This window comes from Neltuma alba, unplaced genomic scaffold (genome assembly GCF_004799145.2).
Source record: "Neltuma alba isolate B1F8T4 unplaced genomic scaffold, ASM479914v2 tig00011931_pilon, whole genome shotgun sequence".
Lineage (NCBI taxonomy): Eukaryota > Viridiplantae > Streptophyta > Magnoliopsida > Fabales > Fabaceae > Neltuma > Neltuma alba.
This window is the reverse complement of record NW_021636519.1, coordinates 264,162-280,819: the sequence shown is the minus strand read 5'-3', so window position 1 is coordinate 280,819 and position 16,658 is coordinate 264,162. Positions and strand designations below refer to the sequence as shown.

The 16,658-nt window shown below is 38.2% G+C and overlaps 1 protein-coding gene across 1 annotated transcript; it reads left to right on the top strand.

Annotated features, from left to right (window-relative positions):
• Window positions 1–8,684: 8,684 nt before the first annotated feature.
• Window positions 8,685–12,714, top strand: LOC114719664 (uncharacterized). Its single transcript, XM_028905177.1, has 2 exons — window positions 8,685–9,563; window positions 12,613–12,714. Exons 1-2 carry the CDS (start codon window positions 8,922–8,924, stop codon window positions 12,712–12,714), a joined length of 744 nt encoding a protein of 247 aa, XP_028761010.1. The 5' UTR covers window positions 8,685–8,921.
• Window positions 12,715–16,658: the final 3,944 nt, after the last annotated feature.

The following is a 16,658-nucleotide window of genomic DNA, read 5'->3' as shown; positions in this document are numbered from 1 at the left end:
GGCCCCGTAGCTGACGCCTGAGATAACTCCTAAACTCACTATAGTAAAGTGTAATTTGTTAGAAGAGTCAGTAAGAAACAAATATAAAGTGTAAAAGCTAGTGAGCTTATATGATATATATACTTACTGCATGAAGGGTTCAACTTGGCTGCAATTTATCAAAACGTGTCTGTGTGCCTGGAGTTTCTCTGTAGGAGTGAGTCTGAAGAATTCATATCCTCCAACTGGTTTCCCAACAGGAGGAAATAAAGTTGACGTGGAAGGACCGGGAGGAGAATCATCTACGCGACGCGGGCGGTTAAAAGATGTCTCCATGTCATCAAAGTACCTCGAACAGAAAGTTAGGACCTCATCTCCGGAATAACCTTCTGCTATTGACCCCTCAGGCCATGCCTTATTCCTAACATATGATTTTAATTTTCCCAAGTACCTGTAAGTTAAAATTGCATTAATAATTACGAGTAAATGAAAGAACAATGTGAAATTTAAAGAGGCGGGAATAAAAGATAATCTAGTACCTCTCTATAGGGTACATCCATCGATAGTGAACTGGGCCAGCAACCTTTGCTTCTCGAACAAGGTGGACAGTCAAGTGAACCATAACAGTAAAGAATGATGGAGGAAATATCATCTCCAAGTGACAAAGTGTAAGAATAATTTTATTTTGCAGCTGATCAAGCTCTTCCGCTACCAAGACCTTCGCACACAACTTCTTGAAAAATGAACATAATTCTACCAAAACCACCGATACATCAGAAGGAAGTGTGTTTTTCAAGGCCAATGGAAGTAACTGTTGCATAAGAACATGAGAGTCATGACTTTTCAACCCAGTAACCTTTCGAGCCTGCAGATCGATACACCTTGAGATGTTGCTAGAATATCCATCTGGTACTTTTATGTTCTTCAACGTCGAGAGGAAGATATCCTTGTTCTGCTTTGTCAAGGTGAATTTAGCTGGCTGAAACTTGTCGTTTTCATCAGGCCAAGCCTCTTCACGAATTCCCCAGGCCCGTAAATCTTTTCTAGCTGCGAGATGGTCTTTGGACTTTCCAGCTTCATTGAGCAACGTATATAGCACATTATCGCACACATTTTTTTTCAATGTGCATAACATCCAAACTGTGTCGTAGCAAATTAGATTCCCAATAAGGAAGAGTGAAAAATATGCTTCTCTTCCGCCATTGCATAGGTTGCGTATCAGATGTCCCACGAGATCGTCGTCCCAATCGTTCGGGATCCACACTCTTACCAAACTCGATATGAACATCTTCTAACTGCCGCAAAATATCCATACCAGACAAAGTAACAGGAGGATCTCTCTTCTCCTGTTTCCCATCGAAGCGAATCCGTTGCAATCTAAGTCTGTGCTTGGAATCAAGGAACCGTCGATGTCCTATGAAGCACCACTTGCGACTGGGTGGAAGGCGACATGGCACAGAATCAAAATTGCACTCAGGACAGGCCAACCCAGTATGCACATTCCAGCCAGACAAAGTTCCCAAACCGGGAAAATCACTTATTGTCCACATCAAGGCTGCACGGAGATTGAATAGTTGCTTGTCATGTGAGTCATATGCCTCAACACCATTCGTCCATAGGTCGAGCAATTCGTGTATCAACGGTTGCAGGTATACGTCAATATCATTTCCTGGTGCTTTCTTGCCAGGAATGATCATGGAAAGCAAAAAGGAGCTCTGCTTCATGCACATCCAAGGTGGTAGATTGTATGGAATTAACACCACCGGCCAGATACTGTAACTTGTGCTCATGTTTCCGAAGGGATTAAAACCATCGGTTGCCAATGCAAGACGTACATTTCTAGGATCATTGGCAAAGTCTGGAAATTTCGCATCAAACGCTTTCCACGCCTCCGAGTCTCGTGGGTGCCTTAACCTACCATCTAGGTTTTCCTCAGTCGCGTGCCACCTCATGTGCTGAGCCATTTTTGATGACATATACATTCTTTGCAACCGTGGTTTCAAAGGAAAGTATCTAAGAAAATAATATATTAAAAATTTAAAATACCGAATATTTTTAGAGACGGAACAAGTAACACGCTGTAATAATTTGTACCTGAGAATTTTGGCCGGTTTCTTCTTTTGCTTCTTGCCCTTTCGTACCGACTTATAGCGTGACGTCTTGCATCTCGTACAAATCTCTTTGTTGGCATCATCTCCCCAGTATAGCATACAGTCGTTTGGGCATGCATCTATCTTCTTATAGTTCAAGCCAAGCTTGTTAATAATCTTTTTTGCTTCGTAAAAAGACGGAGGGAATTCAGCTTGGGGGAAAGCATCTCCCAGTAATTCCAGCAACATAGACATCGCCTTGTCAGTCATACCGCACAAGCATTTGATGTGATACAGCCTCACCAAGAATGACAACTTCGAATACTTTGTACACCCAGAATAAAGAGGCTTGTCAGCTTCGGTCATGAGGTCAAAAAATTCCCGAGCAGTTTCGTTTCTTAGAAACTCCGGTTGAGGTCCCTCTACTTCATCTTCGTTGGGATTCGAGCTTTCGTGAACACCAAAAGCATCACGCACAGCATCATTCACGGCATCGGCCTCATCCACTCGAACTCCCATCCGTGAAACTACTGGCACTGACTCAGCACCCATATCTAGCCGTTCCCCATGTAGTTGCCAAAATACGTACTCTCGCGGAAAAGGCTTAAAGATTAAATGTTCCCTAACAATATCTTTGGGATGCCACTTTTTGAAATTACATTTAGGACAGGGACACTGAATCTTACCATTTACGGCAGCATTGGCGAAAGCAAAATCCAAGAAATAGTTTAGACCAGCCAAGTATTGCGGAGTCGACCGGTGCAAGTTGATCCACGACCTATCCATGACTAATAATGCTCAAATTTCGTGAAAATATGCCACAGAGCTCAAAGAGAAGTTAAAATGAAATTCAGTTGAAGTGCTTCAGCTTATAAAGGAGGGTGGAGGAACGGTCATTTTTTTGTAGCGGTTACAAAACCGCTACAAATTTGTAGCGGTTTTAACGGAAAATTTCAATTTCCAGCGGTTATTAACCGCTAGAAATTCTAAATATCGGTTACAAACCGATAGAAATTTCTAGCGGTTTAACGGGAATTTTCTCTCCATCTGTTTTGAATTTTCTAGCGGTTCACGAGAACCGCTAGAAAATTCGGTTAAATTTGATAATTTTCTAGCGGTTCTGGTGAACCGCTAGAAAATTCTACAATTTTCTAGCGGTTGAATTTTCTAACGGTTTTTGAACCGCTACAAACGCTATTATTTTTAGAAAACCGCACAATAAATTAATAACATTACGAAAATATTAATAAATGATTATAGAATTATTTCGAGTAATTAATATGTTTAACGTGTTTAATAAATTGTAATGTTGATGTTGTAATAAATAAATAAATATTTCAATATTAATTAGTACTTGACATAAATAAAATTATAGAAATAAATCAATAAAGGAAACAAATAAATATAAAATTTAGATAAATATCTAAATAATATATAAAACCGTAAAATCAAGATTCTAATAAAATCCGATACAATGAAAGCAAATCATGGGTGGGGGGCAGAAGCAGCATCATCGGGATCATCCTCTGCTGAATCCTCCGGCTGACGGTGGGCAGGCCGCTCAACCTGCTGGGACTGGACTGGCGGATGGCGGGGTAGGGGCGGGACTGGTGGCATGTGTAGGTCGGGGATGTCAGGAACCGAGATGTTTGGAGCTATACTGACCACCACATGACGCAGAGCCGTAGCAGCTGCCAAGAGCTGGTCAAGCTGCGTCTGGAGCTGACGATCACGCTCCTGGAACTGACGATCACGCTCCACGATCCTGGCCTCGAACTCTTGTCTGAGCTCCTCTCGCAATTCCTCTGAAGATGAGGAACCCGGCCGCTTCGCACTCGCATGAGAGCTCCCAGCAGTATATGAAGGGCCAGCGCCACTTGAGCGGGGCAACCTAGTCGGTGTAGGTCCAAGTCCAAGCCCGCTAACTCGACCAGGGTGCTGCGGCCGGCCACGACCCGCTAAAAGTGAGGCGGTGGGATCCAAGGCAGACCCCTGAGACTCACGCAACTCGAATCGACCTGAGTCATCCGTGCCTACCAAAATTAATATAAAGAAGTTAATTATAATATAATGATATCTACACTGTGATATTATATTAATATTTAATTTATTACTTACCGCTATCTCCTCAACCTCATCCGACGCACGCCCGTCTCGGGGTCTATACACCATCGGCCACATCTCGCCATAAGTGGGCGTGTATCCCCGCTCCTGCTGCGTCTTTTCTATCTGTAAATGAAATCAAAGAAATAATTAGTTACAAATTAAATACATCTACATATTTAATAAATTTATTTCAAGTACTCACAATCTCGTCATAAGTGATCGCAAAGCTCCTGGATCCAGCCCTATGACGTATCGTCTGATGCCTGACGCTCCTAGCATTTCTCCTAGAAAGAGCCTGAAGCAAAATGTAAAAAAATTAAATTAAATGAGTCAAGTCGGATAAAAAATAAAGAAATTATAATTAATACAATATTATCATACCATCTGGTCAGCCGTCATCCTAAAATAGACGTAAGTGGACCAGTCTTGGTCCGGGACTCCACCAGGTACATCTGCCAGTATCTCCTGGAGGGGCCTCGTCCCGTCACCTTTCTTCTCCCTCCACAGGTCGGCCCTCCTGTTCTTCCATGCCATCCCAAGCCTCTTGATCGTGTCAGCCCTCAACTCCTCCCCCAGAATAAATTTACTCTATGATTAAAATAATAAATTAACTAAATAACAAATTATAAACAAATAATTAAGCAATTTCAATAATAAAAAACAAATAATTAGTTTTTAACTAATTTAACAATATTATAAATAAAATATAAATTAATCAAAGTTTAATAATAATTAAACAATTAAGTAATTTAAATGAAAAAATATTTTTACTCAACTAAATTTAAAATTATTATAAGTAATAAATTAATGAAATCAATAACAAATTATTTTCATTTAACTACTTTTAAATAATTTAAATTAAAAATATATATTCATTTAACTACTTTTAAAAATATTATAAATAACAAACAAATTAAATAAATAAAAAATTATAATCAAACAATTAAATTATTTGAAAACAAAATATATAATCATTTATTTAAATTAAAAAAAATTATAAATAACAATTTTATATTACCTTCATTATTTCCCAGCCTTGCTGCTTCTTGTCTGAGGTGATCTTCTTCCAGTCCTGCACATAGATGGGGAACAGCGTCCACTGCTGACCAAGGAGGCGCACGTACTTGTTGTACAACTGGCCACCTTTCTTCGTCGGTTGGCCCAACTCATTGAGCGGCACAACCACTCGTCCGCCCGTCATCATAGACAGCTCTCTGGCTGTCAGCCTCCGATAGGACCTGTTCCCCTCAGTGTCTGCAAAATTTAATTAAGAAATAAATTATATATCAATAAATTAATATAATTTCTATATAAATTAAATACTGATCAAAACTTTAAAAAGTTAAATAAATACTTACCGACAAATTCCACCTCATAACCAGCCTGACGTCTCGGAGCAGGACGCTGTGCAGCCTGGGGATACTCATTCCCCTGATCCTGCTCCTCCTCCTCCTCCTCCTCGTCAGCAGCATCAGCATGGGGTTGCTCATCCCCAGTAAAATGAGCCTCCTCAGTCCGCTCAACACCATCCTGCTCCATAAAACTGAGGATATCCTCCTCGCTCAGATCGTAGTCATGAATGTTGGGAAATGGCTCATCAGCATCATGATGAACCTCACTGGGTCCAGCTCTCTCAGGATCAACTGGGTCTTTCCCGTGTCGACGAGGCATCCTAATAACAACAAATAGTAATTATTTATAAATGAAATAAAAAAAATTAATTTATAAGCTATAACATAATAAAATTAATAAAATAAAACATAAAATAAAAATTATTTATCAATAAATTACTATTTTTACCTGAAAATAAGGATCTGCAACTGAATTAGAACTCGAATATGTTTGTGAAGAAAATTCAACAGAGCTTCGCTTCCAGAACGATTGAAGAAGTGAGAGTGTGGGGGGGTATATATAGACCGAGACTTTCTAGCGGTTAGGCACAAAACCGCTAGAAATTTCTAGCGGTTTTGTGCCTAACCGCTAGACATTCCCAACGGTCATATGACCGTTGGGAACTTTCTAGCGGTTCTAGGCCTGAACCGCTAGCAGTTTCTAGCGGTTCGGCCTTGAACCGCTAGAAATGCTGGCGGTTCAGGACTGATCCGCTAGAATTTCTAGCAGTTCTAGCCTAACTGCTAGAAATTGCTAGCGGTTCAGGCCTAGAACCGCTAGAAAGTCTGGCGGTTCAGGACCGAACCGCCAGACTTTCTAGCGGTTCGGTCCAGAACCGCTAGAAATCTCTAGCGGTTAAGGACCGAACCGCTAGAAATTTCTAAACTCCTCGGGGAATGAAAAAAATTTCTAGCGCTTCATGCATCAACCGCTAGAATTTTTCGGTGTCTAGCGGTTTATTAGCCTGAACCGCTAGAAAGTAAACGCTACAAATTTGGCGCCAAGTTCCCGCCAAAGCCCGGGGAGTTTTCTAGCTCTAATTTTCTAGCGGTTAGGGGGTAACCGCTAGAAATGTGCGTTTAATGGTCAAACCGTCTGTATTTTGCAGCGGTTTTTATAGGAACCGCTAGAAATATCTGAAATTTCTAGCGGTTTTGTTTAACCGCTAGAAAGGTTCCGCTGCTACTTCTACAATTCCTTGTAGTGGATGCCTTGGCATAAATTTTGAATCAGAACTTGCTATAGATTGTATAATTGAATGATATGAATACAAAGTGGTAGTAAGGTTAAAATTTGGAGAAATAGAGAAAACTATTTTCTTCTACATAGATAGAAGTACTAAATACTCAGTATTTTATATTTTACTTTTTTTCCTGTGAAAACCATTTAATTTGGTAGCCATAATTTTTTCTTTATTAATAGCAACCTGTGAGCCGTTACCACCATAACCGTCCTCATTATTCATATGCACATCAACATCTTCCACGCTCTTCTTTGATGAGGACGATTCACGCGCCGTCCCCATTTGCACTGAATCACATTCTCCTTCACGTATCATGATCACCGGTGCCAAAGCTCGCACTGGATTTACCCTTAAGTCCGCCGTATACATAGGCAAAGAAGGATCCTCCTCTGACATAACTTTAGGATGAACACAACTTCTGTATTCATGTCCAACCCTTCCACAATTATAACAGAAGTTTTGAAGCTTTTCAAACCTGGTGTATGCCCAGACTTTGGAAAGTTTATAAGGACGAGTCACCCAAAACCCAGCAACTAGAGGCTTATTCAGATCAACCTCTATTCGAACACGAACATAACTTCGAATATGGCAGTCCTCTGGCCGCGGGTCTTCGAAGCACACAACCTCCCCAATCTTGTTTCCCATCGTAACGATGTTTTTCTTTGTCATTGCTGCCTTTGGAATATTATGACTTTGAACCCAGTATAGGCACTTACTCATCAGAACCTCACCAATAGTCAGCAACGGAGTCCATGGACGCAAATTTAGCAAACAACCATCAAATGCCCAAGGACTATCTCTCAAGATTCTATCATAGTCATCCTTAATATTAAAATGAAAGACAAAGGCATTCTCCTTAGAATCACTAATTTCAACTTTACCTTTCAAATGCCAAATTCACAGAATCAATTTACGGAAGGTTGGAACGTTCACTTGCTTCGGTGATACTAGCTTCCCAACCAGCGAGAAACCACCCTTCCTACAATCTTCATCCTCCCAATCAAGATCGCATTCATTCCGCTCTTCCATTTTGACTTCCATTAAATCAGGTAGTTTGTAACCAAACAGCAAAAAGACTTGGGGCCAAACAGAACAGAGCACCTATCAGGTAATCCTTCGATTAAACCAGAAAGGCACAAGGGAAAAAATAGACGAAGAAGAAGAGAAGTGGTGGAGGGAAAGAAAGAGGTAGCCGAAGGCGCTCACGCGGCGGAGCGATGGGTCGCGCTCACTGAAGGGAGCGAAGGAACGCTCTCACGTAGAGAGAAGTTACCGTCATTTCTTTGGAATACGTGGCCAGAGGGTGTGGGAAGTGTGAACAGTCCAGAGGAAAAATCTGCTGAGGCTCGAATTGAGTGTGATATTGGGCTTGCTAAGGATTGGGAAATGAATGAGGTCACAAGCCCACTAAAGTCAAATGGGCAGGGGCTTATGAGTTGTAAAGGTAAACAGAAAGTAGAGCCCAACCCAAAAGTGTGTCGAAAAATTACATTTAAGAGAGGGCCTCTGGAGATAAATGAGCCTGATAGTTTAGATGGGCCTATTAATGAGTCAAGTCCAGTTGCTGTCACAAAGGATTATACTACTAATGGGCTGGGCTTAAAGGAGAGTAATAACTCATCGAGACCTACTAATGAGATGGCTGTAAGTGCATCAGATACAACAGCACCATATATTGTAGAACTTCCAGACGAAAGTGAGGAAGGAGGATATGACTTACCAACTCGAGGGCTGTTGCAAATTACCTATGAAGGCACCTTGGTTCAAGAGATGAAAAAGGTAAGCTTAAAGCGAGCTCTTGATGAATAGTGGGAAACATCGAAATCAAAGAAAGCTAAAGTAGGGAATGAAGTCAAGTTCGAGAAAGCTGCGGAAAGGTCTCACAATAAGGAGAATGAAAGTCCTTTTGTGCTGGGAAAGAGCTCTCCTGTGCTGAAAAAGAAGAGGAAAGGTAAGAAACTCTCAATGACTACTGATAGTAATCTGGTGGAGGTATCGGTTGTGGGTTTTACAGTATCAAATATTTTTGAAGGTTTAGACAAACAAGATTCATGCTGTGGTTCTTCTGTTGAAGGGCTTGGTGGTCAGCCTCTAATGACCACCAAGTCGCCATGAGTCTTTTATGCTGGAACTGTCAGGGGTTGGGGTCTCCCCTGACAGGCAGAAACTTAAGGTTTCTGTATAACAAGCACAGACCTACTCTAGTTTTCCTCATGGAGACTAGGGTCAAGATGGATAAGGTAGAGAGATGGCGTAGAAGACTGGACTTTCAGAATAAAGTGTATGTTGAGCCGATTCGAATTGGGGGTGGTCTAGCTGTTTGGTGGAATGATGATATTCAGCTGCAACTTATTAAAGCTGACAAGAATATAGTCCATTTGAAGGTAGTAAAAGGTTTGGAAATGGATTCTGGATTCTTAACTCTAATCTATGGGCCTCCTAGGAAACAAGACCGAGGTAGTTGGTGGAGAAGATTGAGGGGTCTGGACCCAGGTGAAGCAGTGCCATGGCTTTGCTGTGGTGATTTTAATGATCTAATGTTTGATTTTGAGAAAGAAGGGGGAAACACTAGAGGGTTGAATTCTCTGGCTGAGTTCCAACACTTTATGATTCAATGCAATATGGTGGATCTGGGATCTAAAGGCATGGAGTTCACTTGGTCAAATAAAAGAGTCAACGAGGCCCATGTAAAAGAGCGACTTGATCGTGCTGTTTGCAACACTGCATGGAGGGAAAAACATCAAAACGCCCAGGTATGTAATTTAGAACCTGTAGGTTCAGACCATTCCCCTATTCTCATTAATCCTAACTTCTTGGGGATAAGATGTCTTAAAGAATTTCAGTTTGAACTTAACTGGGTTGATCATAAAGATTATAGTGGGATTATTGACCAAACTTGGGACAGAAATATAGGGGATGGTGGGGGTACAGTTGCTGCTTTCACCTCTAATCTAAACAAAGTTAAAAATGTTCTTTTAAATTGGAGCAAGATTGAATTTCCTAATAACCAGAAACTTCTGGGGTCTCTTATGGAAGAATTTAGGAATTGTTATAAAGGGGTTTGGAATGAAGATTCAGCCATTAAGGCTAGAGAGATTGCGAATAAGATTGAGGAGGTTTGGGTAAAGGAAGAAAAATACTGGTACCAAAGATCAAGAATTAATTGGTTAAGTTGGGGTGATGAAAATTCTCATTTCTTTCATAATATAACAGCCCAGCATAGAAGGAGAAATCGTGTGGTTTGCTTGAAAAATGATGCTGGAATTTGGATTGATGATCATGCTGAGATTACTTCCTGTTTTTCAAATTTTTATGCTGATCTTTTTGCTGGTTCTAAACCTCGAAATTTCAATTCTGTTCTGTCATATGTGGACCCTGTAGTCTCTGATTCTGATAATATTTGTCTTGCTGCTCCTATTTTGGATGAGGAAATAAAGAGGGCTGCCTTTGATTTGGGTAGCTTAAAGGCTCCAGGTCTTGATGGTTTCCCTGGACTTTTTTATCACCATTCTTGGGATGTTGTTGGCCCTCAAATTTACACAATGGTAAGAGACTTATTTGAAAATGATGGTGCTCTTTTGAATTTGAATTCTACTAATCTGGTCCTAATTCCTAAGATTGATTCCCCTGAGTCTGTGGGACATTTTAGACCTATCAGCTTGTGCAATTTCAGTTATAAAGTTTTCTCAAAGCTACTTGCTAATAGAGTTAAACCTGTGTTAAAAAAAGTAATTTCAGAACAACAGCGTGCTTTTGTTCCTAGAAGGATGATTCAAGATAATATTTTTGTTGTTCATGAGGCCTTTCATTTTCTCAAGAATAGGTCTGGCAAAGTTTTTGAGTTTGCTGTGAAACTTGATATGAACAAAGCTTATGATAGAGTTGATTGGGATTTTTTGGAGGCTGTGCTTTATAAAATGAATTTTCATCCAGTGTGGGTTAGGCAAGTTATGAAATGCATTTCTTCTGTGAGCTTTAATTTGAAATTGGAAGGAAAAACAATCAGTAAGCTAACCCCAAAGTGTGGCCTAAGACAAGGAGATCCTATTTCTCCTTATCTCTTTATCATTGTGGCTGATGTGTTATCTAGAATGATTAGTGAACATGTTAACAGAGGTGATTTACAGGGTATTAAACTTGCAAATGCCTGTCCTGTGCTTTCTCATTGTCTTTTTGCGGATGATTCGGTATTTTTCTTCAGAGCTACCAAGAAAAATTGTGATGTTTTTGCTAGCCTCCTTGATGATTATTGTCTGGCCTCTGGGCAGCGGGTTAATTTTGAAAAATCTTGTGTTTTTGTGTCCCCGAATACTCCGGTTGAAGTGAGTAGTATGATTAGTAACTCTTTAAGAATTCCTGTTGCTGATTCTCCTGGTTGTTACCTAGGCCTTCCTGTTTTATGGGGAAGATCAAAGGTAGAGGCTTTGGCTTTTGTCAGGGATAAGGTAAGAAAGAAGGTTCTAGGATGGAATAAGAAGTTCTTATCACAAGCTGGTAGAGAAACTTTAATTAAATCTGTTGCTAATTCCATTCCTACTTACTCTATGTCTTGTTTTCTTTACCCCAAACAGTCTTGCATTGATTTGAATAGCATTATTGCTCATTTTTGGTGGGGTGGAGATGAGACTAATCGAAAAATCCATTGGAAGGCTTGGAGTCACTTAATCAAGAGTAAGCAAGATGGGGGTATGGGTTTCAAAGAGCTTCAAAACTTTAATTTGGCTCTTCTGGCCAAGCAATGTTGGAGAATCATGACAGAACCAACAGAGTTTTGGGTTAAGATTCTTAAAGGCATATATTTTCCTAATTCTTCTTTTTGGAAGGCTGGTAAAGGCTCTAGAGCTTCATGGGCTTGGACCAGTCTTCTCGAAGGAAGGAGAGTGTTGCAAGACAATGTGCTTTGGCAGGTAGGGGATAGTATTTGTATTAATGTTTGGGAAGACCCTTGGGTTTCTGCTTTACCTGGTTTTTGTCTTCCTGAAATGCAAATCCCTATAGAATTTAAAAACCTTACTGTTTCTAGTCTCATTGAGAATGGTAAGTGGAGTCTTGATAACATGGATCTTCCCAGGCATGTTGTAGATTCTATTTGTGCAATTGATTTGCCTCACTTTAGTTTTCATGATAAACTGATTTGGCTTAGAAATGCTAATGGTAGGTATTCTGTTAAAAATGGATACCAGTGGCTGCAGAGAGTTGATAGCTTAACTACAAGCCCAAGGCCCAATTCTTCAATGCCTCTAGATAAGCACCTTTGGTCTCTTATTTGGTCTCTAAAAGTTCAACCTAAAGTGAGACACTTTCTTTGGAAAGCTTGCTCTAAAGCTATTCCAACGAAAGGAGCACTTTGGCGGAGGCGGTGTGGAGTCACACCATTTTGTGTACGATGTGATTCTTATATTGAAACGGTTGAACACTGCCTTTTGCTTTGTGATTGGGTAAAGCGGGTTTGGTTTGCTTCTCCTCTGTGTTTGAAGGTGCATGAGTTAAATGTTTCTAGTTTTGAAGTCTGGTTGCTTCAAACTTTAATAAATCTCAAGCATGATGAGTTTGCTCAATCTGTTGTGGCCTATATGTGCTGGTATATTTGGAAGGCAAGATGTACCCAAATCTTTGAATTTAGGCCTCCTGATTGTATTTGGCTTATTAATTCTGTTATGTGTAGTGTGAATGAGTTCTGGGCTGCTAAGAATTTCTTTAAAGATCAAGAACCTAGCAGATCTCAAGATGTTTCACCTAAATTTTGGGTCTCCCCTAACAATGATTCCCTTAAACTAAATACTGATGGTGCTTTTAATGCAGCTACTGGCAAAGGTGGAACAGGTTATGTCTTGCGTGACTCAGAGGGAAGGATGGTGGACTTTGGTTGCAAATCTTGATCGGCTTTCCATGCTGAAGCCGTAGCTCTCCATGAAGCAGTGTTTAAAGTGAAAGATGAGATCTAGGCCGAGTGACTGTTGAGTCTGACTGCTTACCTCTAGTGAATGATGTTATAGATGGCTCCCCGTGTCCTGATTGGCATGCTGCAATTTTGGTTTCTGATTTACGATTTCTGTTTCAAAACCACTGTTCTTTTACTTTAAAGTTTGCTCCTAGGACTTGTAATTTGGCTGCAGATTGGTTAGCCAAAGCTGGTTGCAAAGGGATGTGCCCTATAGGTTGGGATTTGTGTCCCCCATCCCTTTTTTCAAGTTTGCTTTCTTTTGATGCTGAGCATTGTAAGCAAGGAATTGGTTAACCTTGCGTAGACTCTTTCTTTGGAATAGATAGTATTTCTTGAGTCCAAAAAAAAAAAAAATATTGCTGCATGCTTCGTGATTGTAAATAATTAGATTGGATGCCTTGGCATAAATTTTGAATCAGAACTTGCTATAGATTGTATAATTGAATGATATGAATACAAAGTGGTAGTAAGGTTAAAATTTGGAGAAATAGAGAAAACTATTTTCTTCTACATAGATAGAAGTGCTAAATACTCAGTATTTTATATTTTACTTTTTTTCCTGTGAAAACCATTTAATTTGGTAGCCATAATTTTTTCTTTATTAGTTAAATCTTTTAATTTTATTCTATTAGTGTCTTTAACTCCTATACAGGAGCTAATGATACTAACACAGCAAAGTTAGCCACTAAAAAATAAAAACAAAAAATTAAAGGAGACTATAATAACCTCTAAAATGTGTTTTTTTGTTTTGTTTTTTTCCATCATTGTATTCTATTTATATTAATGTTATAAATTATGTACGGACCACCTTTAATTTTAGGATGCAAGTGGGTGTGAGATTAAATCCTATCTTCACCACTTGCTCCAAAATATTCCTCTCGGCTCATGAACATTCCTCATTCCAGCGTGGAGTTGTGGTGCCGACAATGGTCAATCTCTAATGAGAGGGATTCTTGACTCTTTTCTTTCTACGAATGAGGTGTTTTCATATTTTTGCTTGAATTTTAAATCCCATTTTTGATTCGGTTCCTTATAAGAATGTATTGATTTTAAGTACTTTATGGAGATTTAGCATGTTCAAGATTTTTTTCGAGTCATTTTCCCTAACTATTTTCTTGTTGATGTGTTGAAAACATTGCGCTTAGGAGATTGTAGTTTTTCCTTGGTGCATCAGGCGGAGAATATTAGCTTTATGCTTTTGTCATTTTCCTCTCGTCTTTTCCCTCACTTTTCTCCTTTCGAAACAAATTATCATGCCACTCCCAATCAACCACCGTTTCCCGCATTAATTCTATATCTATCTACACACATTTTTTGTACCTTTTTTATAATTATCTGGTTATATAATATAAATTAGTTAAAAATAGTATTACCATAATTTGTAATTTATATATATCTGTTAAATATATCTAATTAAGTGTTTTAATATTTACATTTTTTTTCAATAATATATTCACTCTTTTCATTTTTATATAATTTTAATTTTAATATAAAACACATGTATTTTCATTCATTTTACATCTAATGTGCTTTTCAAATATATCCAAATAAATTTCATTTCGTCTTGCTGATTTTTGTTAACAAACGCCAGTACAAACATAAATTACATTATAATACTGGACTCTTATGCCAATTTTAATTTGTAATAAAAGTCATTTTTAGCAACATTATATTTAATAATGTTTTATTAACGTTTGAAATTTAAATATCAATTTTTCGTTAATAGTTTTAGAATTAAAAGACTAAAAAAAGAACTTTATAAAATTAAAAGATCAAAATCAAACCTTGTTAAAAGTTATCGGGTTGAAGATATATTTTTGCCAAAGTGATATGAGATTTTATATGAATTTTTAGAAATATTTAAGTAATAGGATTACTACAATTTTTGGTCTCTTAAAATTTTGTCTTTATTTTTATTTTGGTCTATAAATTTTATTTTATTTAAAATATTAATCTCTATAATTTAATAAATACTTATACTATTTAATGAGCAGGATTCTGTATATATTAGTGGGGGAGACACTAAAATTATTTTGTGTGCTTCTAATGCTTTATGGTACAACCATTCAAGCCATGAAGACCAGCGCTAGTTTCAATATAATCCATATTCCCAAGTGTTGGAATACTCCCCATATGATCAATAATGTGGTCTTGTGATGGGGCCATGTGCCCAAATGGCCCAAAAGATCGGGCTACGCTCATGGGAAATCTTTTTAAGGGACCAAATGGAGAGGGCCCACTTCGGCAAAGACGCATGTTATTGATATGATGTTCTTCACATATATTGAACGTCATGCTTTTAATTGTGGAAATTAATACAACTGGCATAATTAGCAGGTGATCTAGTGTACTAAATCAATGTATTAGTTTAAACAAAAAATAATTAAATGAAAATAACTTCTGATCCGTACACTTGTTCATGAAAAGATTGTTTAAATGTCCAAAAAAAAGGTTGGCTTTATACCCCCGCACACCTTTTGAAAAAAAGATACTCCTCCGGTCCTTAATATAGGACCCAATTCTTGAGTTGATTTTGGTCCTAAATATAAGACCCATTTCTCATATTTATCAATTTTTTCTAAATTACCCCTATGAATACTCCCTCAACCATAATCAAGTAGAAGAGGGAGATGGGGTATTAAGAAAGATGATTATGGTGTTTTAGGAAAAATGTGTCACTTTTCTTATAATTAACTAACTTACCTAACTTTCTTAATCTAATTAAATTAATTAAATGGGTCTTACATTAAGGACCGGAGGAGTAAAAAAGAAAAGGGTGTGGAGTCTGAAAGTGACAAAAGAAGCGTGTGGGTCCACCAAATGTTCGGTATAAAGTTTAGAACACTTCCTGATGCCGAGTTTGGATTCACATGAGCGTGGGCCAGCTACTTGTAATTTTATGTTTCGAAACTATAAAATAATTAGATTGGATGAGTTGGCATGAACTTGGAATTAGAGCCAGCTATGGGTTTTATGATTGACTGATATAAATATTTTCTTTTACAAATATATGGGCGCTGAATGCTTAATACCGAACATTTATTGTTTGACTTGCATCCATGTTATTGGATAGGAAAAATGACCAGAAAATTATTGCTTAAATTTGAAATGACAAAATAGACATACAAATAACTGAAATGACTAAATGGACATGAGGTATCAATCTGGAATTTTAACAATTCAATAGAAAGACTAAAATACTCCTGAACCTCTCTGAAGATATGAACTAAAAGAAAACACATAATATACCAGAAGAGAGAGAGAGAGAGAGAGAGATGAGAAGACGAAGCTGGAGCAAGAGTCAAAATCTAGAAAGAGAAAAAAAAATAAGCAATTTTTCTGTTAAAATTCTAGTATCGCCTGATTTCTTAACTTGCTTTACTGCTGCATGCTCGAATGGGAATGGGTTTGTGAGTGTAGAGGGTTTAGATGAAAAATTTGACCAGGATGAGAGAGTGATGCATCGGAAATGGAAAAATGGTGGCAAACAGTAAGCATGAGGTGGTCAATGTTGTTAAATTCATTAGTGAAATTGTAAAATCCTATATTTAAATTGTCAATGGAGTAAGTGGGTGTGTGTGTCTTTTGGATGTTTCAGAAGGTAAATGAAATTGATTATTGTGAAACTAAAATATTGATTTGTGCTTCTTTGCTGCAGGTTAGCAAGCTTTAGTGACATCTAACATTAGATCTAACATTGAGGAGTAATTTTTTGGTGTGAATGGAATAACTTTTGAACCCTTTTTAATTTTTTTGGGAGAATGGTTAGTAGGTAGGTTATCCTTTTTGTAAATAATGTTAACTGGATAGGATATGTTTTGTAATTTAAATGACAAGGAAACATTAGGTGGTAGTTTAATCTTAATGTTAACTTGTCATTTGAATATAAGTTATGTGGCTTCTG